Genomic DNA, 27,170 nt, shown 5'->3' with positions numbered 1-27,170 from the left:
ATTACAAAAATAACGTTTTATTCAATCCTAGCTCTGAGATAACCTCGTTCCACACACTGGACATACAGACATGATACTTTCCTTGTTATACGCTTCCACGTTGTAAATATAATGAAAGCACTGAGTTGAATCACACTATAGTCTTGAAAGATAGAGGAGCACTCATAAGAAACTGACCTGTAAAATGCTTGAAGACTTTCGAGTTTGTGATCGAATACAAATTGCTAGAGACTGTGTATCATGCAGACACATCATAAATTTTCTACTTGATTCAGTGATGTTATAATTTTTAAATACTTTTTATATTTAGTTTGTGTGTAATTTTACCATAAACACATTCAACGGAAAGTCGTTGAGTTGCCTTGTTATAATTGCTTTTTTGTTTATTTTCTTAATAATAGATAATGTTCATTGTACCTGAAAGGATATTACAGTTGAAAAAAGAAACGGTTGTAGCATCCTTTGTTGGCCGAGTTGACGTTTTTTTGTATTTAACAGCTGACTAATACTTTGCGAGAACAAAGGAAATGAGGTAATACTGTTGACTAGACAGAAGAACCAAGTTTATGTGTGTGATTCAGGCATACGTTTTTGGATGAATTCTGTTTAGTTTTCATTGTGACTAGTTCGGTAGAGATTAATATTATGGGGACGGAAAGCTGACGAGCTGTAACTGATCCAGTATAGGTCACCGTTCACTTGTCTGCACAGACATGTATGTTTTGCGTGTGTGTGTTTAAACTTAAAAAAATTCAACAGTTTTCATTAGAAGAGTTTAATACGTTTATTTCTTCTTGGATATCTTCTTGGATGAAAACAAATTAAATAACTTAGATCATAATCTCATTTATACTCTCTAGAGTAAACTACTAAAATATGTGTTTCCTGTACAAATAGTTTATATTATTTAAAACGCTAAAACAACGAACAGTTAGTTCTTACCCAACTAGTTTATATATGTTACTCGTAATAGAACATAAATAGTAGATTCGCTAATACCTACTGTATCAAGTTCTGATACCTACTGTTATGTACTAAAAATTTTTCTTAACGCGCTTCTTGAAGAAGTTTCTTCCATTGAATTCAAAGTTGGAAATAGCTTTACCTTCTCCAAAGTTAGAGAAATAAGTTACAATAACAATTGGGTTTATGATTATTCTTGTGTTTCTTCACTCTTCGCAAACTGAAAGTTTCTTTAAAGAATTAACTGTAAAGACAGATATTGTTTTAAAACTCTTGTGGAAAAAGAAAGAGACAGTAAACAATATACCAAAAAACATTTATCACAAACTACTAGAACTTAGCCAATGAACTGATATTTTATATTTAATAGAAGTGTTGTAATACTGGTATACGGAGCTGGAATAAGCTATCCTATAAAACCTACATGAGCAAACCTCTTCCTTAGTTATATGGAAACAAGATGACTTAGCGATTGTCCATTAGACTTTGGACCTTTACATTGCTTTACACACTTTTATAGCATAGTTGGAGCTCGATTACCATGAATAAAATCACTAGCTTTCTTAATTTTTCGAATAGCTAACATTCAAACATCGAATTTACATATAAGGTCGAGCATAACAACATTCCTTCTGTAGAAATCATTATCCATAAATATGTGTCTGTGTGTGTGTTTTCTTATAGCAAATCCACCTTGGGCTATCTGCTGTGTCCACCGAGGGAAAGTGAGCCCCTGGTTTTAGCGTTGTAAGTCCATAAACGTACCATTATCCCACTGGAAGACTCCATAAATATGAACTATGTCTTTCTGTTATCTATTTTCACAAAAATTTAGTAGTATAAAACTAGAGGGAAGGCAGCTAGTCATCACCACCCACCGCCAACTCTTAGGCTTCTCTTTTATCAACGAATAGTGGGATTGACCATCACATTATAACGCCTCCGCGGGTGAAATGGCAAGCATGTTTGGTGTGACGAGGATTTGAACCAGCGACCCTCAGATTACGTGTCGAGTGCCTTAACCACCTTCCATTCCAGGTCCGTGACAGTTAAAATGCTTAAAAGAGTCTATAGGTTTTTTGACGAGTGAGAGACATTTTCATACAGCTGAGACACAGGAATTAATGAACTATCTCCTGCTAGTACAGCGGTAAGTCTACGGATTTATAACGCTAAAGTCAGGGTCTCGATTCTCCTCGGTGGACACAGCAGATAGCCCGATGTGGCTTTGTTCAAAAGAAAAACTCAAACTTTAACGTACTGCCCTATAATTGTTAACGCGTTACAGTTATTATAGAATGTTCTTTTAATGGCTTATATTTTTTAAATCGGATATTAAAATACGTGTACTCTCTGGGTTAGAGAATATTAAGTAACACGCAAAAACTACAACAGAAAAAACAACAACAAAGAATGCATGCTGAAAACAACTTGGAAATACACAGAAAAAATGCACGAAAATCACTTAATTAACTAAAGAAGCAAATTATATTCAAACACTATAAACAAAGTTTACATATTTTTGCTAGCTCTCCTGAGATCATTTTATGGAGTGTTTTCAATGCATTTACGTCGAGACACTTGCATTCATGTCTTGCGAATGTATTTGTTATCACTGAACGCTTGCTAACGCTCAAGTTAATGAGTCATTTATGTATCTTCACAAAGCACACAGCACAAGTAATAGTCTTCAAAATAATGCAAGTTCTAATTTCTTTACCGGTGTTAAACAGCTCTGTATTCACAGCTGGATTTAGGATTGGCACTTTTTTTTCTGAACAAATAAACAGAAACGGCAGTAATCGCAAGTAGAACAATCAAACCGCCAACAGCGACAGCAACAGGCCACAGTTCGAGCCTTTCTTTCGCTTTAGTTGGCACCGTGAGTTTCCAGAAATGAGCAGATCCGATGTTCGACACTTCTGCTTTGTTGTCGTTCTCGTCCACAGCTTTAATGGCAAAGTAAAGGTCTTTTAGGGTAGTGTTACTTGTATGTGTAGCCATCCAAGCTTCGTCTGGAATTTCCACACTGAGTATTTGTTTCTGGCGAGATGGTACCGGTTTCAGACTGCCATTAATTATTTCGTTGTCGCTGAAGAGATAAGACTGATCAAAATTTTTCAGAAGGTTACTGAAGTCGATATTTGCTCTTACTTCTAAAGCTGTCGCTGAAAATATAAATATAAAAATACTTAAATACAAATTATTTATTATTCATTCATTTATTAACTATAGTTTATTTATTTTTAAAAATTCTACTAAGTTACAATAATTTTTGTGTTCTGTTGAGCGAGTGGAAGTGAAACAGCACGATGCGCATGTGTGAAAAAACAAAGAAGTTTCAAGTAAACACTGCGCATGCCCTAGCCGTTTTTTAAATATGACAGTGAATATCTGTGATTACTGATAGAGATTATCCGCTTATCTGGACATGCTTTCAAAATAATAATTTATGCATTATTTATCATAATGAAAATTTCTACAACCAAAATGTTGAATGTATTATCATTGAATGCCTCCTAACCCTTAGATTTACAAATCATTTTTATATCGTTCACCGAGTCCACGTGCTGCACCATGTTGATTATTTAATACTTTTTATGGTTTCGACACTCAGTGTAAACACGGAGTAGACTGTGGGAAATTATTAATTTTTAATACAAAATATACTGAAAACTTCGAACATAAGTAATAAAAATTAATCACAGTATTAACAGCACTTTTTATTGTTGGTTTTTTGTGCGATTCGTATGTTATTATTAAACACAAAACTACAAGAAGGGCTATCTGTGCTCTGCTCGCCACAGTATCGAAACCTGGTTTCGAGTAGTATAAGTCTGCAGACACACCACTATGGCACCTGGGGGGAGGATGTTAAAAAAAGCTCTGTAATCAATAAAGTGATTGACCTGCTACACGAGGGCTATTTGTGCTAGCCGTCCCTAATTTAGCAGTGTAAGACTAGAGGGAAAGCAGCTAGTCATCACCACCCCACTGCCAACTCTTGGGCTACTCTTTTACCAACAAATAGTGGAATTGACTGTCACATTATAACGCCCCCACGGCTGAAAAGGCGAGCATGCTTGGTGCGACCGGGATTCGAACCCGCGATCCTCGGATTACGAGTCCAACGCCTTAACCCACCTGACCATGCCGGGCCAAAATTTGGTGAGTAAATAGTTTTTCTAAACTAGGTTTATGTGACCCTTGGTTAACTTTAGAATAAAATAAAATGAGTGGCACTGAAATTATAAAACAACGACTCAACTTCAATTTTTTTTCAGTTTTTGTTTTGGTTTTAGCACAAAACCCTTGTAGGGAAGCGAACCCCAAATGTTCGCATTGTACATCAATAAGTTAACCATTGACCAAGCGGAGGACCTTTTTTTTTCTATCTCTTTCTTTCTGTTTCAAAAAAAGATCGAATTTTCATAAGCTAAACAAGATTAAATATTTATCACGATTTAAAGTTCTGTTATATATGTTCATGTTTCGAGTTTTTACAAAAACACACACGCTATTTTTGTCAAAACCTTATTGGGCAAATACCGATCTGATTGGCGGCTTTAAAATTAATATAGTTCCTTTAATTTGTTGATTTTTTTATTTACTATAAAAGTTTTTTATTTGATGTTTAGTGTTTTATGTGATTCTGTTATTTGAATACAAAAATAAACAACAAATATTTAAATAATGTTTCTATCAAGATTTGTCCTGTACCATTCCCTTGATCGAAGTCATCTCCTGGAGAGGTCCACACTAACGAAACCACATTTTTATCATCCACCTTTCCTGCAGAAATTATTTTTAAATCCACGATCCTACTGGGCGGAATCACATCACCGGACATTGGATTAAAATTTTCAAGTCGAAACGATCCTGCGTCTGTGATTCGTTGAAATGGTAGGGCTAACTCGTCTTCTTCGGGCACTTCTGTATCCGGTTTTTTATCGTAAATTATAAAATCATCAGCTGAAAAGTTATTAGCCGGCGGTTTTGTGAAACGGTCTATAATGGAGAAAAAAACAGTTCTCGTCTCACGTATTCTACACCTTTTACTTATGCACCTAACAAATAAAACTGCCCGTGAAATAATGACGCTCCTTAGACTGTGATACAATAATGTAAAATAAATATAAACCACGAATAACTTGAATTAAAATGTTAATAAAAACAGTAATTTATCCTGAACATTAATTTATGCGCAGATGGGTTAAATAGCGAGATTGACGAACAAAACTAATTATATTTATTCCGATAAAAGGATGCGAAAGGAAGCAGGCCCAATATCGTATGCTTGATATGATGATTTTGTTTGTTTTTAATTTCACGCAAAGCTACTCGAGGGCTATCTGCGCTAGCCGTCCCTAAATTAGCAGTGTAAGACTAGAGGAGAGGCAGCTAGTCATCACCACCCACCGCCAACTCTTGGGCTACTCTTTTACCAACGAATAGTGGGATTGATCGTCACATTATTATGCCCCCACAGCTGAAAGGACGAGCATGTTTGATGCGACCAGGATTCGAACCCGCGACTCCCAGATCGCCTTAACACACTTGGCCATGCCGGGCCCAATGATGATTTTTTATTTTTACTTTGGAAAACATCGAATGACGATAAATTCTATATGTCATTATATGTTGCAATGTAGTGTTAATTTCTTATATTTTTCATCCATATTTTGTTTAAAATTCTTGAAATGGTTTTTTAATAACTGTAAACATTCATTAAACAATTATATGACAACCTTAAAACGTAAATTTAACCTCATTTGCAATTACCTTTAGGATTTTTCAATTTGGGAATAACAATGGCGGGCGATGAAAGCGACCCCTTTTTGACTTTAGCGTTTCCCTCATTATACATTTCTGCAACCACAGCATAACGACCGTTACCGTCGAAGTCGTTGAAATACGAGGAATAAATCCCGTCGTTGTGGTTGATATCGGCACCTAATCGATAAAGACAAGTTTATTTATGAATTGTGCTGGTTAATGTTGACAAAGATTAGCTCATCTGTGGTGATGATTGATATAAAGATTTAAACCAGAAAGGATGGTTTATCTGCGGTGTTGGTTGTTATCAGTATCTAAATACAGAGTAAAGTTTATCGTTGTGGCTGACATTACTTAACTTAGCTGTTATGGTTGATGTCTCACCTGTATCGTCACAATAAGTATATTAAGGTTAAAAACCAATGATTCAGTACAGTTTCTTTCATTGTTATACATTTAATAATTGTGCGTTACATTAACTGTTATTTTTAGCTTGTGTAATACAAACACCGCAAATATGTCGTGGTTTTTTTACACAATTTTGCACACATGTTGTGACTTGATTTGTCGTTCTGAGTTACACGAACAGCATACATAGACTGTGGTTCTAGTAAGCTTCACATATTAATAGAATCAAAAACGGGCTAACTCAGAAACTCTCTAGCAACACTTTCTAAGTCTGCACAGTAAATTATAGTTAAAGATTCGTTACCTGGGGCACAGAGAAACTAACTTGTAATTAATTTCACAGAAGCTTTAGGCCTAACAACACCGATTCTGTCACCTATTTCATGGTTTCAGATAATAAACTATGACAACAATGTCAAGATATTGTTCTTAAAAGAAAGTTATGTTTCTGATGTAACAATTGTGTTTTTAGATTGGCGCAAAGCTACACAATAAACTCTCCGTGTTTTGCTTAACACGGGTATCGAAATTCGAGTCATAGCGTTACAGTTCTTCAGATTTATCGTTTTACGACTGAGGGGCTTTAATATAGCAAAAGAAAAGAGGTTCACTGGTGGAACTTTCAACCAGTTGTGTAGTTCTGTACAATATAGTTAATTTTAGTTAAAATTGTCACCACTGTAGGTTTAGAAATTAATGATCTTCTTGTTATTTGCTTTCACACTACTACGTTTATAAATAAAAAAAGAGATAAATCTATAATACAAAAATTAATTATAAAAATACTATATTAGTTAAGTACATAGGAGGTTACATATGTCCCTTTGACTAGGAACCTGATCAAAGTTAAGTACATAGGAGGTTACATATGTATAGCCCTTGACTAGGAACCTGATCAAAGTTAAGTACATAGGAGGTTACATATGTGTAGCCCTTGACTAGGAACCTGATCAAAGTTAAGTACATAGGAGGTTAAATTATCACATTAGTCATGACTGGAACCTGATCTTAGAACTTTAAAGTACATAGGAGGTTACATATGTCCCTTTGACTAGGAACCTTATCAAGTTACATTAGTCATTACTGGTTACGTACTTAGAACTTTAAATTAGGAACCTGATTACTCATTACTGGTTCCGCACACACTTAGGAGGTTACAATGTACAACCCTTAGACTACTGGAACCTGATTAAAGTACAACCACATTAGTCATTAGGAGGTTACATATGTGTAGCCCTTGACTAGGAACCTGATCATTACTGGTTAAGTACATAGAACTTTAAATTACACATAGTGTGGCCCTTTAGACTAGGAACCTGATCAGTCATTACTGGTTCTTTGGAACTTTGAATTACAATCACATTAGTCATTAGTGGTTCCTGCACACACTTAGAACTTTAAATTACAATCACATTAGTCATTACTGGTTCCCGCACACACTTAGAACTTTAAATTACAATCACATTAGTCATTACTGGTTCCCACACACACTTAAAACTTTAAATTACAATCACATTAGTCATTACTGGTTCCCGCACACACTTAGAACTTTAAATTACAATCACATTAGTCATTACTGGTTCCCACACACACTTAGAACTTTAAATTACAATCACATTAGTCATTACTGGTTCCCGCACACACTTAAAACTTTAAATTACAATCACATTAGTCATTACTGGTTCCTGCACACACTTAGAACTTTAAATTACAATCACATTAGTCATTACTGGTTCCTGCACACACTTAGAACTTTAAATTACAATCACATTAGTAATTACAGGTTCCTGTGCACATTAAAAACTTAAATTACATCCATATCAGTCATTTATTTTACGATCATCTAGACTCTAGTTTGGAATTATTTGGATTGAATATCTTGTCACTTGTTTGACCTGAAAGAAGAAACACACACTGAAAAAAATCATTTTACAACATCCTAAAAACATTTTAAAATATAATCCGTTGTCAAAAGTCATAGAAGAATCGAAAGATTTCTCTATGATTTTAATTAGATGAAATTATTTAACAGCGACGTTTAAATCATCACATTAAAAGTCGTCTACTTCTTGATTTCTCACCACTAAGGGTCACTAGTGTCGTGTACCAGTTCTTAATGTAAGCTGTCGTTGTTTGTGAGCATTGTATTTTAACTCTGGTTTGTTTAGGTCCATAAACTTTCTATCATATTAAACATGACGTACCTGCACCATCGTCTAGTAACTGTATTCGTTTAAGTGAACCAGATGGACTCTCAACAGTACCAAATACTGTAACACCAGTTACAGCACTGTATTCTTTCTTCACTTCTGCAAATATTTTTGGTGACTGTGGATAAGCTAATTCAGTGTTACTTATCCAAGCTCGTGCTCGAATTGGTTGAACTTTTAAGTCCTTGGGTTCAGAAATCACAGAGATGACAATTGACACTTCGGAAAGAGTAGACTTGGATATAGAAACAGTCCAATTTCCACTCTGTATAATAATAAGTAAATAGGACTTTCTATGTATATAATAAAGGCTTAACATTCATTGTTAAACTGTTTGAAAGGAAATATAAATTACAATGTTTTTTTTCTTTACAATAGTTTTAATCACTTTACTCCTAAATTACCCAATATTGGTCATTTATAAAAATATATATATGATACTCTTATAACAACTGATCTATCCTGCAAAGGCCTAAAATAAATCAAGCGCAGTGAAGCGTGTATTTTTTTTTATAGCAAAGTCGCATCAGGCTCTCTTCTGATCTACCCAGGAGAATCGAACCCGTGATTTTAGCGCTGTAAATCCGTAGACTTACCGCTCTACCAGCGGGGTACAAGTGCACTTACAATGCTACTAATAAACTCTTCTTTCGAAAAACCTTTGCGTGAAAGTTTTAATTGTTCTGTAATCCATTGTTAAAACACGTTTACTACGGCAGATTAGCTTCGTGACTGGTTTTAGATTCAATGTTGTAATCTTAACAGAAATTCCCATCACGTAAAAAAGAACGCGTTAGGTGAAAGGAAATTCGAGCTATGGAAATAAACATTCAGTACGAGAAATAAATCACGACGAATATCTTAAGTCAGTTATTATAACAATAAATAGCAATATATCTGATAAACAAGTAACAATACTTATTCATAATTACCTCATAACGTCTGTTAGAATCTCAGTAATTTGTTATTATTTTTTTATATTGAACATTACAAGATCAGTTCACCCTACCTCTGCCGTTTCGATCACCACCTGGATCCTTTTCCGAATGGTATTGTCTCTGTTATATTCTGGGCTCGTGCTGTTGAAAATTTTTCCGCTAGGGCTTTTCAGCGTGACGTCAATCACCTCGATGAAGTTACTTTTCACAGTAAACATGGTGTTCTTACCCAATTCATTGTCAATTACGACTTCCTCTTCAACAATGCTTTGAGCCAGTCTTAGGTTTCGGTTCGCTATCTACGAATTAAATAGAGTAGAGGCATGGAAACTAGTTACTACTTCACAAATGAATTATTTGTTTGTTTGTTTTTGAATTTCACGCAAAGCTATACGAGGGCTATCTGTGATAGCCGTTCCTAATTTAGCAGTGTCAGAGTTGAGGAAAAGCAGCTAGTCATCATCACACACCACCAACTCTTAGGCTACTCTTTCACCAATGAATAGTGTGATTGACCGTCACATTATAACGCCCCACAGCTGAAAGGGCGAGCACGTTTGGTGTAAAGGGGATTCAAACCCAGAACCCTCAGTTACGAGTCGAGCGCCCTAACCACGCGGTCATGTCGAGCTATTGTTACAAATATTATGCCTCAGTGCAATCTTATATGTTTTGGATTTTTTTCAAAACTCTGAATAATGAGATCATATAAAATTAGCTTTACTGGACTTAATTCAACTGTTATAGACGACCGATATGTTATAAACATTGTCTTATTGAACGTTAAACAAAAACCTGTATTTTTTACTCCACCACACGTGCAATCATCAAATAGGGTAGGGTATCTCTTTTAGTAAAATATTTGTATTTGTTTCTGTTGAATTTCGCGCAAGGCTACTCGAGGGTTATCTGCGCCAGCCGTCCCTAATTTAACAGTGTAAGACTAGAAGGAAAGCAACTAGTCATCACCACCCACCGCCAACTCTTAGGCTACTCTTTTATCAACGAATAGTGGGATTGACCGTCACATTATAACGCCTCCACGCCTGAAATGGCGAGCATGTTTAGTGCGACTTGGATTCGAACTCGCGACTCTCGGATTACGAGTCGAACTGCTTAACACGCTTGGCCATGCCAAGCCGTTTGTATGTGTTATATCTAATTACTATTATCACGTGCGTCAAAGAAGAGTATATGAAAATTATATTTGGTATTTCGATTAAATTACATATCTCTTTGCGACAAGAATTGGAAAACAATGTGGTTTTGTGTCACTTCTTTGTCCTTTGTCGATCGATTCATTTTTTCCGGATTAAAACGCCATGTAAACAAATAGACATTTAAGAGAAAAATAAATAAATTTACGCATGCTCAGTTAGTGTGGACAAAAACTATTTTACACATGAAACATCTTATGGGTACGTTTCGCAAAATGTAATGGAAAAACAACAACCTGTAAATACATTTTGTTTATACAGCAAAAAGTAATGGAAAAACAACAACCTGTAAATACATTTTGTTTATACATACAAGTCTGACGTACAAAATTACTTGTATGAAATTTCGTCATTCAAAATGTTTATTTAAATATTCAAAAAATATTCTAAAAAATTGTGGCAAGAATTTTGGAATAATGAAAATGTAACTGATACTAACCGTAGATTTATATGTTAAATCTAAGTATTGTATAGATATGAGACAGTGATAAACAGACCAAAATAAGTTTTATCATTTGAAGGGGTTTTACTTCATCAAATAGTTTTTAAAGATGAGTTAGCAGGAGTGTTTAACTGTGGTATGAAACGTGTGGTAAAAACTATAAGAAGCTATTTTAAACCAAAACATCTGTGTTTAAATATTCTTAAAAAATTACGAAGTAGGTTGGTATACTATAAAAGGCGTGAGAGATAAAGACAAATAATCTAATCTAATATTATATACTAATCTCAGTTTGAGATTGGTGAGAACAGCACTAGGGAAAGTCATCCCAATCAATGAATGTTATATATAATGGTCATTCTGATTCACATACGAAACAAAGCAATGGTTCTACACACCTGAACTCCTTGTAGCTCGTTTGTAGTCTGTGAAGTGACAGAATCGAGTAAAGCAGAGTCTAAGGAATTAGGTGGCGTTTGTCCATTGATGTCAAAAAAGTTGAAAATTTTTCCACCAGTAGAGGTCGCTAGATTCTCAAGCTTTTTCGTAGCATTGTTTCCCAAGGCTATTGCGTTGACCACAACCTTTTCTCTCAAGAGAATGGGTAAAACTTCTCGTATCCAGGGCTGGGTATTCTCTTCACCGTCTGTGATGAGAATTATTAGACTGCCTTCAATAGGCTGCCTTTTGTTTTTTAAAACCTAGCAAGAAGTAAAACAATATGAGATTTCAAGTTCTTTTAATTGTATTATCAGTCATTAACAATCAGTTGCTGAGTTTCGCGAATTTTTGAAAATTTGTAGCGGGTGCTGGAGGATTTACAAATTTTAATAAAAGGTTTAGAAACAAAAAAAGGCCTTTACATTCTAGATTTACATATCATTAGGGTTGTATTATTAGGATTAATATTGACAACCATCTAAAGACAAAACCTTGGTTAAAGTATATAAAATAATAATAATACATATATATATATACACATGGCGTGTAAGGGTCTTTTCTTCTAAACGTTTCATGGGGAACTATATGCTCACCAGTGTTTAATGTTCCTTATTTATTATGATTGATTAATAATTAAATGATAACTTTCAAAGAAAACTGTAAGTCATATCTATGTTTAATGTTTTATATTTAGTAGAGTACGTTCATCACGAGGACAATAATTAATAACTTTTCAAAATCACTCCTTAAAATAAAAATACGACACCTACATTTGTCTCGCTCATGAATAAAGTCGTCACTGCTCCTATCCCAACCAATAAATTTTGTTCTAAAAAGAATATTCCTAAATAATAAAGTTTAAAGCATTTTAAATTTACCTGTAGTATTGTTATCACTTTAATATAAGAAAACAGAAAACATTCACTTCTGAGAGACATCAAAGTGCAAGATGCTTCACTGAGGAAACTGAATATCCATAATAAAGCAACAACAACACCTAACACATCAAGAACTTCCAATAATTATGGTACAATAAATACAAAGTAATGCTGTAAAGCCATAATGAAGGGTGTGTGCCACTTTAATATATATATATAAAACATTACAGTGTTTTACATTGCAAAAGATAGTTGGCGCTAGCTGTATATCCTAGTTCAGAGGTATTTAACGTTTATGAAGCCATGGAACTCTTTTATTCATTCCTTTCACCACGAAACCTGAATTTTTAACCCATCCTAAACAGTATTACTAACATAAAATTGTAAATAGATATAGTAAAATAATTAACATTTTTAAAAATACATTTGTTCTCTGAGGGGTTCACTCTCTATAATTAGTTTGAAAACTGCTGTTCCGGTTGGTGTTGCTGGTGTAGGCAGAAGGGTTGCGATGAGTAAGATAGTGCGAATTAACACCAACCCTTTTACGTGTAGATGTTTCTTTCTTGTAAAGGTGTCGGCATTCACACTTTACATATCGATTGAGGCCCGACATGGCCACGTGGTTAAGGCACTCGACTCGTAATACGAGGGTCACGGGTTCGAATTTCCGTAGCACCAACCATGCTCGCCCTTTCAGCCGTGAGGGTGTTATAATATGACGGTCAATTCCACTATTCATTGGTAAACGAGTAGCCCAAGAGTTGGCGGTGGGTGGTGATGACTAGCTGCCTTCTCTCTAGTCTTACACTGCTAAATTAGGAATGGCTACTCTTTTTCCAACGAATAATGGGATTGACTCTCACATTATAACGCCTTCACGGCTGAAAGGACGAGCATGTTTGGTGTGACAGGGATTCGAACCCGCGACCCTCGGATTAGGAGTTGAGTGCCTTAAACACCTGGCTACGCCGAGCTGCGATTATTGCTTCGGCCGTTTTTAAGCAAAGAAACAGAACACCCTGGGCTAGCCGTGTTCTGCCCACCACGGATATCGTAACCAGCTTTTAAGCCTCGTAAGCTTACACTCTTACGTAAGGGTAACGGGGTAGTACCACGTAATGATCTCCATTTGTTTGCACTGTTTCATTATTGCACAAATTACTATATGTTTGTTTTGGCTCTTTTTAACAAGGAGCTACATGTGTAGTTGTGCAACATAAATTTTAAAACACCAGTATGGGAGTTCTCTGCTTATAATTTGTACATGTATAACTTACACACTATGCATACGTTTAGTTTTGACTTTTTATGAGGCTTGTGAAGGGGGAAAGATCTACGAAACCTTTCCTAAAGGAGAACTTTTACACAATTTTAAGTTAATATAACAATGTTAATTAGTTATTGGAAATATGTCATTAAGTACTATGAAATGTTATGAAAAGTAGGGTATTTCAAGCCTTACCCGAACACCTTCTATCAACCCTTTCCCAATGAAATATGTCATTAAGTACTATGAAATGTTATGAAAAGTACCCGAACACCTTCTATCAACCCTTTCCCAATGAAATATGTCATTAAGTACTATGAAATGTTATGAAAAGTAGGGTATTTCAAGCCTTACCCGAACACCTTCTATCAACCCTTTCCCAATGAAATATGTCATTAAGTACTATGAAATGTTATGAAAAGTAAGGTATTTCAAGCCTTACCCGAACACCTTCTATCAACCCTTTCCCAATGAAATATGTCATTAAGTACTATGAAATGTTATGAAAAGTAGGGTATTTCAAGCCTTACCCGAACACCTTCTATCAACCCTTTCCCAATGAAATATGTCATTAAGTACTATGAAATGTTATGAAAAGTAGGTATTTCAAGGTATTTCAAGCCTTACCCGAACACCTTCTATCAACCCTTTCCCAATGAAATATGTCATTAAGTACTATGAAATGTTATGAAAAGTAGGGTATTTCAAGCCTTACCCGAACACCTTCTATCAACCCTTTCCCAATGAAATATGTCATTAAGTACTATGAAATGTTATGAAAAGTGAGGTATTTCAAGCCTTACCCGAACACCTTCTATCAACCCTTTCCCAATGAAATATGTCATTAAGTACTATGAAATGTTATGAAAAGTGAGGTATTTCAAGCCTTACCCGAACACCTTCTATCAACCCTTTCCCAATGAAATATGTCATTAAGTACTATGAAATGTTATGAAAAGTGAGGTATTTCAAGCCTTACCCGAACACCTTCTATCAACCCTTTCCCAATGAAATATGTCATTAAGTACTATGAAATGTTATGAAAAGTGAGGTATTTCAAGCCTTACCCGAACACCTTCTATCAACCCTTTCCCAATGAAATATGTCATTAAGTACTATGAAATGTTATGAAAAGTAAGGTATTTCAAGCCTTACCCGAACACCTTCTATCAACCCTTTCCCAATGAAATATGTCATTAAGTACTATGAAATGTTATGAAAAGTGAGGTATTTCAAGCCTTACCCGAACACCTTCTATCAACCCTTTCCCAATGAAATATGTCATTAAGTACTATGAAATGTTATGAAAAGTAAGGTATTTCAAGCCTTACCCGAACACCTTCTATCAACCCTTTCCCAATGAAATATGTCATTAAGTACTATGAAATGTTATGAAAGTGAGGTATTTCAAGCCTTACCCGAACACCTTCTATCAACCCTTTCCCAATGAAATATGTCATTAAGTACTATGAAATGTTATGAAAAGTAAGGTATTTCAAGCCTTACCCGAACACCTTCTATCAACCCTTTCCCAATGAAATATGTCATTAAGTACTATGAAATGTTATGAAAAGTAAGGTATTTCAAGCCTTACCCTTTCCCAATGATACACCTTCTATCAACCCTTTCCCAATGAAATATGTCATTAAGTACTATGAAATGTTATGAAAAGTAAGGTATTTCAAGCCTTACCCGAACACCTTCTATCAACCCTTTCCCAATGAAATATGTCATTAAGTACTATGAAATGTTATGAAAAGTAAGGTATTTCAAGCCTTACCCGAACACCTTCTATCAACCCTTTCCCAATGAAATATGTCATTAAGTACTATGAAATGTTATGAAAAGTAAGGTATTTCAAGCCTTACCCGAACACCTTCTATCAACCCTTTCCCAATGAAATATGTCATTAAGTACTATGAAATGTTATGAAAAGTAAGGTATTTCAAGCCTTACCCGAACACCTTCTATCAACCCTTTCCCAATGAAATATGTCATTAAGTACTATGAAATGTTATGAAAAGTAAGGTATTTCAAGCCTTACCCGAACACCTTCTATCAACCCTTTCCCAATGAAATATGTCATTAAGTACTATGAAATGTTATGAAAAGTAAGGTATTTCAAGCCTTATCAACCTTCTATCAACCCTTTCCCAATGAAATATGTCATTAAGTACTATGAAATGTTATGAAAAGTAAGGTATTTCAAGCCTTACCCGAACACCTTCTATCAACCCTTTCCCAATGAAATATGTCATTAAGTACTATGAAATGTTATGAAAAGTAGGGTATTTCAAGCCTTACCCGAACACCTTCTATCAACCCTTTCCCAATGCTCGTTGCTGAAATCAGATCTTTGCTAGTTGGCAAGGATCTCCCTAGAAACGATCTGGACTCAGGTATCACTAGGGTTAAAGGGTATGATATCTTGCTCTCTCCTCCAAATGATACAATTCCAAGATAACTCTCGTCTGGAATGAAATCATAAACTAGTCTCGAAGAAGCTTCGTGAAGAATTTCTATCGGCCGACCCTGTTTATAAATACAAAACAAACACGCAAAGTGTAAGGACATTATACATCGCTTTCTAGAGAAACAAGGCTGTGTCACGACGTAAAAGTTTAATTCAACAAAGAAAGTAGTGCACAACTTTGGCTTTTGATTTATCAACAGTAGACGGCATAAAATGTGTTAAACGTGCTGATAAAAAGTTGAAGCGCATGATTGCACAAACACAATGTATTATGCAATTATTAGAAATAAGTTCCATTGTAAATAAATTCAAACAACAGGAAATCATCTTCATTAACGTAACATAAAGATATCAATATTTCAAGCGATTATTAAATTCGAGTTTTAGGAATTTTTTTTCTCGATCGATCATTTTGTTATCAGTCAGCTCTACCTTTCATGTCGGGTAGTGATAAACTTACGTTTATTTCTGTAAAATTTGAAACCTGTGTTCATGTATTACGACGTTTCTTGAACGTTTAACATGAACTCTGTCAAGTGTGTGTTATTTTCGCCCCCTACAGAACTTCCATGTGTTTTCGCCTAGCACCAGAACTATTTTCAGATTTCGACATAAATTGTTTAGTGAGTGATTTTTTTTTTTTTTTTATTTACCCTCTATTGCACATCGTAGCATACAGGTAACAAATCTATACTTACAAACAGAAATGCTTCAGTTCTGTAACTGTACCAGTTTAAATGAACCATAAAATTATTTTCGTTGGTTTCTCTTTTGAACAATGTCGCTTATAGGTAACGTAACCATTTGTATTTTACCAAAAAATATAACAAAAATAATTGTTTGTGCAACATAAACCTATTTAAGTAAGAAATTCAATAAAAGCATCTCCCGTACAATATTTTCACAATACGTAAAATATAGAGTTGATTGAACAAAACGGTTACAATTCAAACGTTTAATTAATTCACTGTTTATATTAATTAATTAATTCACTGTTTATATTAATTAATTAATTAATTCACTGTTTATATTATATATATTCTTATTAACCTAACTATCAACTTATTTTTAGACCTTGATAACCGCCATTTTTGTTTGCTTTCATTTCTTATTTTGATACCGTACTTAGTAAATAATATCTAACATCTCTTTGCATGATATGCAAGAATTTTAAATATAATTTTTACTTTTCTATGTTTTCGTTTTTCTTCTAAAAATTATGAAATTACTTTAAACAGTTCAGTGTTGTAAAACGATTTTATTAAAGTTGCTGTTCTCATATAATGACAGATGTGACAGTTCACGTATTAGTAACATATGATCTCACCTTCATACTAAACGAAACATCTAAAACAAGTGCGAAACGACCTGCTACTTCTTCTGTTCTTTGCAGAAAGCGAAACGTTGGCTTTGTTTCTTTGATTTGTGAAGATCTGGAAAAGACATCAAGATAATATAATCACAGCCGAGTTTTGAAAAGTAGTTTACTTCCGTTACAAAATCACTGACAAAAATTAATAATTACCTAAGAGTAAAACATATAAAACACACATATGGTGATAAAATTAAAAAGATAAATTTACAATAAATGTAGATTCTCAGTTTTGTTCATTTTTTCCCTATTTAATGTTTCTCAAATCACGTGATCGAACTACAAATCACTTATGAGCTTCCAAACAATAGAATTACAGTAGAGCCCACAATTAAAGTCCCCTCTCTAATTATCGTTTCCCCAGTATTTTATGAAGCTCGACTTTTGTAACAACAAAAGTGACACAACATATAATCATCTACCGCAATAAACTTTTATTACCGGAATTTTGATTTGAAGAAGAGAAGAAAAACACAGCCATACACTCACTTATTGGCATCAACAAATCACGTGTGAAAAATTAGCGCTTCCTATTTGCAGTTTGCAACGCCCCTCAAGGGAGCTAATAAGGAGACAATACGATATTGTTCGCTGACTGTCGTCAAACTGATGGCGAGTTTTCTACAATTATTTTAGGTGCACGTTACGCTTTAGATAAAATGAATAAATAAAGTTTCGAAGTTGAGGTGTTTCGAAAACATCCCAATAGAGGACGCTAGTACCGGTATGTTAAATGACATCTTAAATGAAATTGATTCCAGAATTTAAAGTATACCTGGGAGATGAAAAATCAGGATGTTTAGATATCACTTCCCAAGTTGACTTGTACTCGCATAAGATATTTTGCTTCGTTGGAGCTTTATCATTGTGAAGTCTTTCCTGGGTATCATCACAATATCCATCAATCTGTGGAATATAGGAGAAAATAATAGATATATGACTAAGTATAGTCCCTTAATAGCTACTAATGATCTAAATATACTTTACATATCTAATAACACTGAAACGAAGCTATTAGGCCTAGCATGACCTGGTGGTTAGGGCGCTCGACTCGCAATCTCCGGGATCGAATCCCGCCACTGTACACGCTCGTAAGTAATTTCAGTCATGGGGGCGTTAGAATGTACAAGTAGTTCAAACGTTGGCTGTAGGTGGTGTTGATTAGTTACATTTCTTTTAGTCTATCTCTTCAAAATTACGAACAGCTAGTGCAAATAGCTCTCGAATAGTTTTACGCAAAATTCAAGAAACCAAACTTACATCAGGCTATTGTTTGTTTGTTTGAATTTCGCGCAAAGCTACACGAGGGCTGTCTGCTAGTCGTCCCTAATTTAGCAGTGTAAGACTAGAGTGTACGCAGCTAGCCATCACTACTCACCGCCAACTCTTGGGCTACTCTTTTACCAACGAATAGTGGGATTGACCATCACATTATAACGCCCCACGGCTGAAAGGGCGAGCATGTTTGGTGTGACGGAGATTTGATCCCGCGACAGTCAGATTATGAGGCGAGTGCCTTAACCACATGGCCATGCCGGGCTTTATCAGGTTATTTCACGTTAATAAGAATAACAAGCTAAAAAATCGCCACTTTATGAGTTATAACAAATTTAGAGCTAAGTACAACTACACTGAGCATACAATTTCATAATTCGCTTAGAGTTAGCTATACCTGTCAACTAGGCCCAGCATGACCAAATGATTAACGCATTCGACTCGTAATCCGAAGGTCGCGGGTTCGAATCTCTGTCACACTAAACATGCTCGCCCTCCCAGCCGTGGGGGCGTTATAATGTGACGGTCAATCCCACTATTTGTTGGTAAAAGAGTAGCCCAAGAGTTGGCGGTGGGTGGTGATGATTAGCTGCCTTCCCTCTAGTCTTACACTGCAAAATTAGGGACGGCTAGCGCAGATAGCCCTCGAGTAGCTTTGCGCGAAATTCAAAAACAAAACCAACAAAACCTGTCGACTAAACGCCAGAAGCAATTAAAGAACCAACAAAAATGCAGTTCTATGGGTTTTTTGGGGTTTTTTACGTTTTACTAAGAAACAAGAAAGGGCATAAACAACGCTGTTAATACTGCTCACAATAAAACGAGTTCCGTTGTCAAAATATCTTAATTTAAAGATAATTCGCCATTATTAGAAAACTTGTAGCTTTATTTTTTCTGAAATTATATTTGTCCAGAGAATAAACCCGTGACACATTTTTCTTATTTTTTAAATTGAAAATAGGGTGTCACACTATATGTGGGTAGTAGGATGGACGTGTTTTTGTTAATTCCATATTTTTTAAAAACCGAAATTAAGACGAGAGCAGTAACAACAGCAAATCTCAAAAAGTTAAAAACTAACAACTCGCAAAAACCACAAATAAATTAAATAACTTTTTAACAATATCACGAATCTTCCGATGGGTTTTATTCTTTGGTTTTCCCATTTTATGAAGCTCAACCCTCAATTCTCATTTTCCTGCCGGAGGTGACGCCTCCCTTACCCTGGCTTATGTGTTTTCTGTCGGCGTCTCTGTTATCATCTCTTTTTTTTTTAATTCTTAGCTTATAACACCCACAAATTTTAACGAGAATAGCCAGTTTCACAATGGCTTCACTCCATTATCAACCTCGCAAAAGAGTCTAAAATTACACGAATTGTTTTAAATCCACTTGTCAATGTTATTCTTTACTACGACAAGTCAGTTAAAGCTTTAATCGCTTTAAAAGCTTTAACAGTTTATTGTATGGTTGATTATAAATGCATTAAATCACCCTAGTTTCTTCCCATAAATCTCCCCTTGCAGTGATTTGAGGTTTGATCCCACCATGTGCACAGTGTTGAAAGTCCTTTAAGTAGCTTTGCACTTACACACAACAAAGAAATGCTCCAATTCCATTGGCTCTGCGGAATACTTTGGTACACCTAGCGAGAGACAACAGAAACAGTCCATTGTGTAGCTTTGTACTTAGCAAACCCAAATTAAGAAATGTAAATATCTTATATGGAGAATTCGGAGTTAATGTGACAGTTAGTTTATTAATATTTGTTAATAAAATAAAATATTGAAAGGGTTTTAAGTATCACCGCTTTATGTTTCTCATTAGGTAATGGATAGACTTCTTTTCTTTGCCAAATTTCATTCCACTATTTAATTTCAGTCAAACTTCAAATTTAACTAACTTATTATTGTTATTAGGCTTACCGACTTGATGAATGGCATGTACATCAGAGATGCTTTAACTGATTGGTTCTCAATGTCAGGAACGAACGTGCAGTCACCCTCGAGGAACTCATCTTCAAAAAGTGTGCACGTTCCTCCATTAATGGGCTGAATCCATCCTGTTATGTTGCGCATACACGTCGTAGGCAGTACCTATATAAATATACATGTATATCTATGTAAACGTTTTCCATTATTAGCTGATGGTGATGACGAAGACTGATGATGGACAAATCTTTCATAGTTTTTTTTTTTAAGTCTAATTGTGATCGTTTTAGTTTTGATTTGTATTCATTTTAATCACTGTAATATAACTTTGGTTTAGAATAATTTATATATATATATATACATACACACTAATATTTATGTATCTATTAAAACCTGTAATTTGAACTTAGCTAGTCTCTATTTTTCTAAACTACGTTATGTAATAGTTTATGAATGGTTGCATAAAAGTAATTAATACGTTAAAAAAGGCTTAGTATTAAATTAAAAACAAATCTGTTAACAATGCTTATATGTTACATAGATACGGCTTGTATTAGTTTTAATACAGTAAATTACATTTATTGTCGTATATAACAAGGTTTGCTGATTTGTGTTTCTTCCATGCACAACTTTGTTACCCACACTTGTATTTTAGATACACACAAGTTAGTTTTGTAGACTTCTGTTCTTAACCCACATAATTTAATAGAATCACTCACAATAGTACAAGTCACATAAATTACCAAACTAGACATTGTTCAAGTACTCAACAAAAGCTGACTACACACAGTATATTCCGTGTTGGGTATTAATAACTGGGTATCAATAATTCCCTTTTAGTAAATATCAAGTGATCCGAATACCAGATTCATCTCGAACTTTCTGATCATGCGCAGGAGATTTACGATTTTAATGTTTAAATCTTAAGCAAAAGTTTCCTAAAACTTCAACTCACAATATTAAATTATAAAGTAATATTTAGTTAAAAACTCGTTTCTCATTATGTAAAATCATATCTACTTGAATAATTGATTCTTAATGTGTAACTCTGAACTAATATTTATGGAAACAGTTATTCCTCAATACGTAACTCTGAAGTAAAATCTATTTAACCACACGAACCTTAATAACTAATTCTAAAGCAATATGTTCTACGATAGTAAGTCATTGTTTAAATGTTATACTTATATCATTTGGACAAAACACATTTTAAATGTTTTCGTTACCTTTCCACCTTCCTTATAAAACATTGGGTACTTGGGGTCTCCAGGAATTCCATATTCATCAAATACGCCATATCTGAGATGTGACCATTCGTGTACGAACTGTCGGTCTATATATATTAAACCAGTTCATTTATAAATGCACCATACTTAACTAAGATATGTAAAATAAGCTTGTGATAAAATGTTGTTTCTGAACATTTGTTTTGAACATTTCCGACCAAATCACGCATTGCTATCAGCTACTCGGATCTGTCTGATTTGTTGTCTTTCTGTAAATTCTAAACTCCTGGTATATGTTTTACTTGGATAAGGTATATACGATATTTTAGTTCAATATATATTTTGGTTTTTATTTTGTATTATCATTGTTTCGTTTACGTCTGAAACTGTACTAGTTTATTTTTAGTTATTATTATAAATATTTTTCAAAAAATATAGATATTACTTAGAACAAAACAGTATTAACTTAATGACAAAGGCAGAGCATAACTTTTTGGATAGCCTGCTTTTAAATAATGCAGTAAGGAAAGCATTTTCATTCGTATTTTGTTGTATGTGGAAGTTTACTAATATATAGTGAGGAAGAATAATTGAAATAAACACGTTTTCAAATTTAACGGTACTCCATAAATGCTTATATTAACGTTAACGATGTTTTAATGAAACCGTGGACTAACAACATAATTTATGGTAAAATGAATCGTCTTTTATAATCTATTTTATCCACTCGTCCAAATCGGTGAACTGGTAACTATTCTGCATTTGTTTATGACAAAATAGCTTCACACAACAGTTTTACACTTAAAATGTTAACAATCACAAATAAACCGTCTTTATTATATTAACAATATATGAAGGGTTGTCTTTTTTTCTTACCTGGACTTCCATACATCTCAGTGGTGTTACCATGTAACTCCTTTAGGAATTCTGGTGTTAAATGTATGTATTCTCCGGGTTCCCCACATCCTCCTGGCTGAAGTGTATAGGGGTTGTTGCCATACTTAGGGTTAGGTTTGTCCACTCTAACAGTCGCCGTGTTAAAAGGGTTGTTTACAATACTCTCGTATTTAGGCTTACTAGACCACTTTGTTGGTATAACAACGGTCACTTCTTTAAAAAATACATGCCCTCTGCTGGCATTGTAAAGAAACTGAGAGGCATTCGTAAAGAGCTCCTTTTATGAAAATAAGAAATAATATTATTTATTTATAACACAATTTGAGTGGTTTTATTAGAAATTTTAGCTCTTTCGAGATTATATAATTTTTGAAATATGTTTTCAGTAAAATATAATTGGCATTCTAAAAAAATTTTAAAAGTAACTATCTTAAGAGCGTCTTTACTAAAGTATTTCAAACTATAATATTTAAAATTTAAAAATATTGCAAACTGAACGTCAATGAGTCCTCCATATTACAGTTCGTTCTGATATTTCAGTCGCCTTTAGTTCTTTAGTCTTTCAAAAAAAAAATACATGCACAAGTATTAATGTTTCAAAACCAAGGGTTGATTTTATTTTAAAAAAATAGCGAAAAAACTATATCAGTTCTGGAATTCAATAATGTTTTGAAGTTGTTTATACATTGTACAAAGAGTATATGTAACAGGAATATATTAAACACTTTCATTTTTAATTGAAACATGGAGAACCCGAAGAGGTCTCTTTTCATCATCGGCTGAGAAATCCGAACCCTTGGATTATCATGCCACTTTCGAAAGTTATTGTCTTCAATTACTAGATATTTCGGTGAGAACCGACAGACAACCTACACATTCACATTACAATTTTGTATATTTATAAACGTTCTAATAGAAATATTTCACAATTTTTTTACCCGTTATGGGTAAAAATGGCGACATTTTTTCAGACTCACCACCAGGTTATCCAGTATCATCTCGTCTTCTGGAAGTGATTCATGTATAGCCACAACGACACCTTTGTACCCACCATCCTCGAATGTTATCTTGGCTGATACCATGGTAAATAAGATTATCGACGTAAACAGACGTAAAAAAGAATACCGATTCATATTGACTAGAACCTAAAAGGGAGACAAATATAATTAGATTAATTTCACAAAGTTTTATATACACAACTAACACGCAAAACTATCGAAAGACACTCTCAGTTTGTCCGTGTTTTAATGCTCACAAGTTTTCGACTTTACAGTTTTTCTTATAAGATTTGTTTTTCGGAAAAATTGTGATACTAAACATTTATGTTTCACGTACGTTAACGTTATCTGTTTTCAGCTTTCTTGTCTTTAAGTTTGTCGTGAAATTGTTGGAAAAGATGTACTCAAACAAAACACTGCAATTTCAAAACCAATTCAGTTTAAGAAGCCTTGACTAAATAAATGTTTGTTTTTTGAATTTTGTGAAAAGCTACATGAACGCTATTTTCACCAGTCGTCCCTAATTTAGCACTGTAAGGCAGGTAAGGCAGCTAGTCATCATCACCCACCACTATTAATGAACAGTGCTCGATTTAACTTGATTTCAAAGTTCATTTCAACATCCTAATGCCAATAGTCAGTTCTGTAAATGAAAGAAAAGTTGTTTACGGTGGTGGAAGAAAGTACTGGTCATTCTTGTTTATTATTACAAATTTATCAGAGGAAAGTCCCAAGAATTTTATTTATTTTTCAAATTTCAAAAATTATTTAGTTTATCAAAGGAAGCGAATCCCTAACAGACTCTCCAACGTCTATTCGTCTGAACTTCCCTTTTGAAAATCCTGAATCCCTCATGAACGTCCCTCCAATAACTAACTTTTTGCGTTGTGTTGCTAATAAGTGTTGAATTTTCCCAAAATCTCTTCTGAAGAATAATCTTCAGTCCTCACACAATAATTTGTTCCCATTACTCGCCTGTGGGGTCAGCAGATAAGATAAAATTGGTCATCTATCTAATAGAGCCAGCAAGTCTATAATGTAACGTAAGTTATCAGACCTTCAAGCTGTTTTTCAACACATAAGAGTAATTGGTTCACAATGTCATGTTCATCGAGTACATGTGTACAAGTGCTTATAACTAGTAAAACAAAGTAGCATTCTCTAGACTTGCGATACCGCTATACACATTGCAACGTATAAAAATGTTTGTTATGTATGAAGTAATCTGAATTTCATCTTTCTCCTTTTGTTTCAGGCTGTAGTATGTTTCAGAAATCAATGTTACATCAGACGATACTCAGGATCCTAAGATAAAAAAAACCGACTACCAGATGTCCTTCCTGCAGGAAATTATTCTGTTTGTTTGTTTGTTTTTGAATTTCGCACAAAGCTACTCGAGGGCTATCTGTGCTAGCCGTTCCTAATTTAGCAGTGTAAGACTAGAGGAAAGGCAGCTAGTCATCACCACCCACCGCCAACTCTTGGGCTACTCTTTTACCAACGAATAGTGGGATTGACTGTAACGTTATAACGTCCCCACGGCTGAAAGGGCGAGCATGTTTGACGTGACGGGGATGCGAACCCGCAACCCTCAGATTAGAGTCGCACGCCTTAACACGCTTGGCCATGCCGGGCCGAAATTATTCTGAAATTGCAGTGGATAAGAAGTTTGACACCTATCTTGCATAACCAGTGTCTACTATTCATCCTCTGAAATGGTGGCACGATAATGAAGATAGATTTCCTCCAGGGTTGCTTCACTTTTGAAGCAATACTTTTGCAACTTTAGTAGGAGACAGTGAGTGAAATTTATCGACTGCTTGACTCAATATCTCCAAGTTCTGATGACGTCACAGACGGCGTGGACTGACTGACATTCTTACAACACAATTACTCATCACAGGAGGCAGAGAATGGTATTAAGATCAGAAGACAGAAGAACCAGACAGTGCCAGTGGTTCTGATGATAAGACAAATTATAGTTTTAATATTTTGGTCACCTGCTTCTTGTACTTCTATGTTATTACATGTTATATATAATTTTATTGAACTGTGACAGTCTACTCCAATATGTTAGGCCCAATAATTCTATTAAAACCATTATTAGAATCGCAATATTTTGTTATTGGTAAGAATTCTGTTTATTCTGCAATATGTTAGTCATGTACATACAAAGCTTCTGTAACCTGTCAAACAGACCGTAAGTATTCTCGAAATAAAATACTGGCAGTAAATACATTGTACTCTCAGCAGGGCTCAATCCCTTCTAAAGACGTTTAACCCGCTCACCATCTAATTACAAGACACCGACTAACCGCTTATAGATTTCCGCAGTTGTGAGAGCTCAACAATTATGTTTTTGTTAGTTATTAGTTTCAGAATTTCGCGTAAACTTACACAATATTTGTTTGCGTGTAACAGTTTCTAATCTTTAATTAACAGACCAGGTAGGGGGGCAGCTAATTCAAACCGTCACCTGTTTTGTGATCGAATGGCGGGATTTGCCCTTCTCTCTCATAACACATCCACAGCCCCAAGTTGCAGAGCACGTTTTTTGTACCAATGGGTCGCGAATTATGAACACATTCCAAGCATGATGAATAGCAAGTTATGTCTAGAATTAAAACTTATGTTCAATAAAAAAGATGCTGGATGAACTAGGCCTAATAAGAATTGAATTTATTTGTAAAGAACGTTGACGGAATTATGGATATTAACTTTTAGGATTATCAGATGTAGTTATTTATTAGACTTAGGTGTCATATCTGGCGTTATTTGAGAGTTTTTGTTGTTTTAGTTATAATTATTTGTTAAAAATATTGCTCGTTAGCTGAATTTCGCGCAAAACCACTCTAGAGCTATGTACATTAGCCGTTCCGAATCGACACGTGATAAACTAAATGGATTGTTTGTTTTTGGAATTTTGCACAAAGCTACTCGAGGGCTATCTGTGCTAGCCGTCCCTAATTTAGCAGTGTAAATTACACGACTTGGAGGGCGAGCATGTTTGGCGCTATGCGGATGCGAACCCGCGACCCTCAGATTACGAGTCGCACACCTTAACGCGCTTGGCCATGCCGGGCCGACTAAATGGAAGGTAATACCAACCAATACCGCCCATTGTCAACGCTTGGACTATTTTGTGTCAATGACAAGTGGGATTGGCTGGCTAAAAGGGGCTACGACGCTCGATGACAGTATTCGAAGTCGCGAGCACCCTAACCACTAGGATATGCTATACCTTTAGAAGACTCAACCGTTATGTGAATATATAAATATATCTTCTAGCAACAGTTTGAGACAAAATTATGGACCTTACCTATTTCTTTCTTCTTGCATAAAACTCTGTTTTTAATATTCGGAAAAGAAAGGTTAAACAAATTCCTCCAGTAGTCGCCACAGCTTTAAGTAACTCGAATTTTATGTTTTACAGTTTATCTTACTTTGCACTAGCA

The 27,170-nt window shown here is 34.8% G+C and overlaps 1 protein-coding gene across 1 annotated transcript; it reads right to left on the bottom strand.

Moving 5' to 3' along the window:
* Positions 1 to 769: 769 nt before the first annotated feature.
* Positions 770 to 27,170, bottom strand: LOC143256534 (calcium-activated chloride channel regulator 1-like). Its single transcript, XM_076513886.1, has 14 exons — positions 27,035 to 27,170; positions 23,695 to 23,862; positions 22,697 to 22,994; positions 21,821 to 21,927; positions 20,589 to 20,759; positions 18,164 to 18,294; positions 17,344 to 17,449; positions 15,848 to 16,075; positions 11,353 to 11,655; positions 9,367 to 9,594; positions 8,352 to 8,622; positions 5,746 to 5,916; positions 4,684 to 4,971; positions 770 to 3,131 (listed from the first exon to the last, which is right to left on the bottom strand). The coding sequence occupies exons 2-14, from the start codon at positions 23,848 to 23,850 to the stop codon at positions 2,689 to 2,691; spliced, it is 2,901 nt and encodes a 966-aa protein (XP_076370001.1). The 5' UTR covers positions 23,851 to 23,862; positions 27,035 to 27,170; the 3' UTR covers positions 770 to 2,688.

The sequence above is a fragment of the Tachypleus tridentatus genome, chromosome 7, assembly GCF_004210375.1.
Source record: "Tachypleus tridentatus isolate NWPU-2018 chromosome 7, ASM421037v1, whole genome shotgun sequence".
Taxonomy (NCBI): domain Eukaryota; kingdom Metazoa; phylum Arthropoda; class Merostomata; order Xiphosura; family Limulidae; genus Tachypleus; species Tachypleus tridentatus.
The sequence above is the reverse complement of the archived record's forward strand: the minus strand, read 5'-3'. Positions and strand labels throughout refer to the sequence as shown.

Bases quoted from the DNA above. Each gene is read 5' to 3' on its own strand.
- LOC143256534 (XM_076513886.1), bottom strand. From the start codon at position 23,850: ATGAATCGGTATTCTTTTTTACGTCTGTTTACGTCGATAATCTTATTT. The intron at 20,760-21,820 runs GTAACGAAAACA...ATATTTATATAG, and splicing joins TTTATAAGGAAGGTGGAAAG to GTACTGCCTACGACGTGTAT. The intron at 18,295-20,588 runs GTAAGCCTAATA...TATATTCCACAG, and splicing joins ACATGCCATTCATCAAGTCG to ATTGATGGATATTGTGATGA.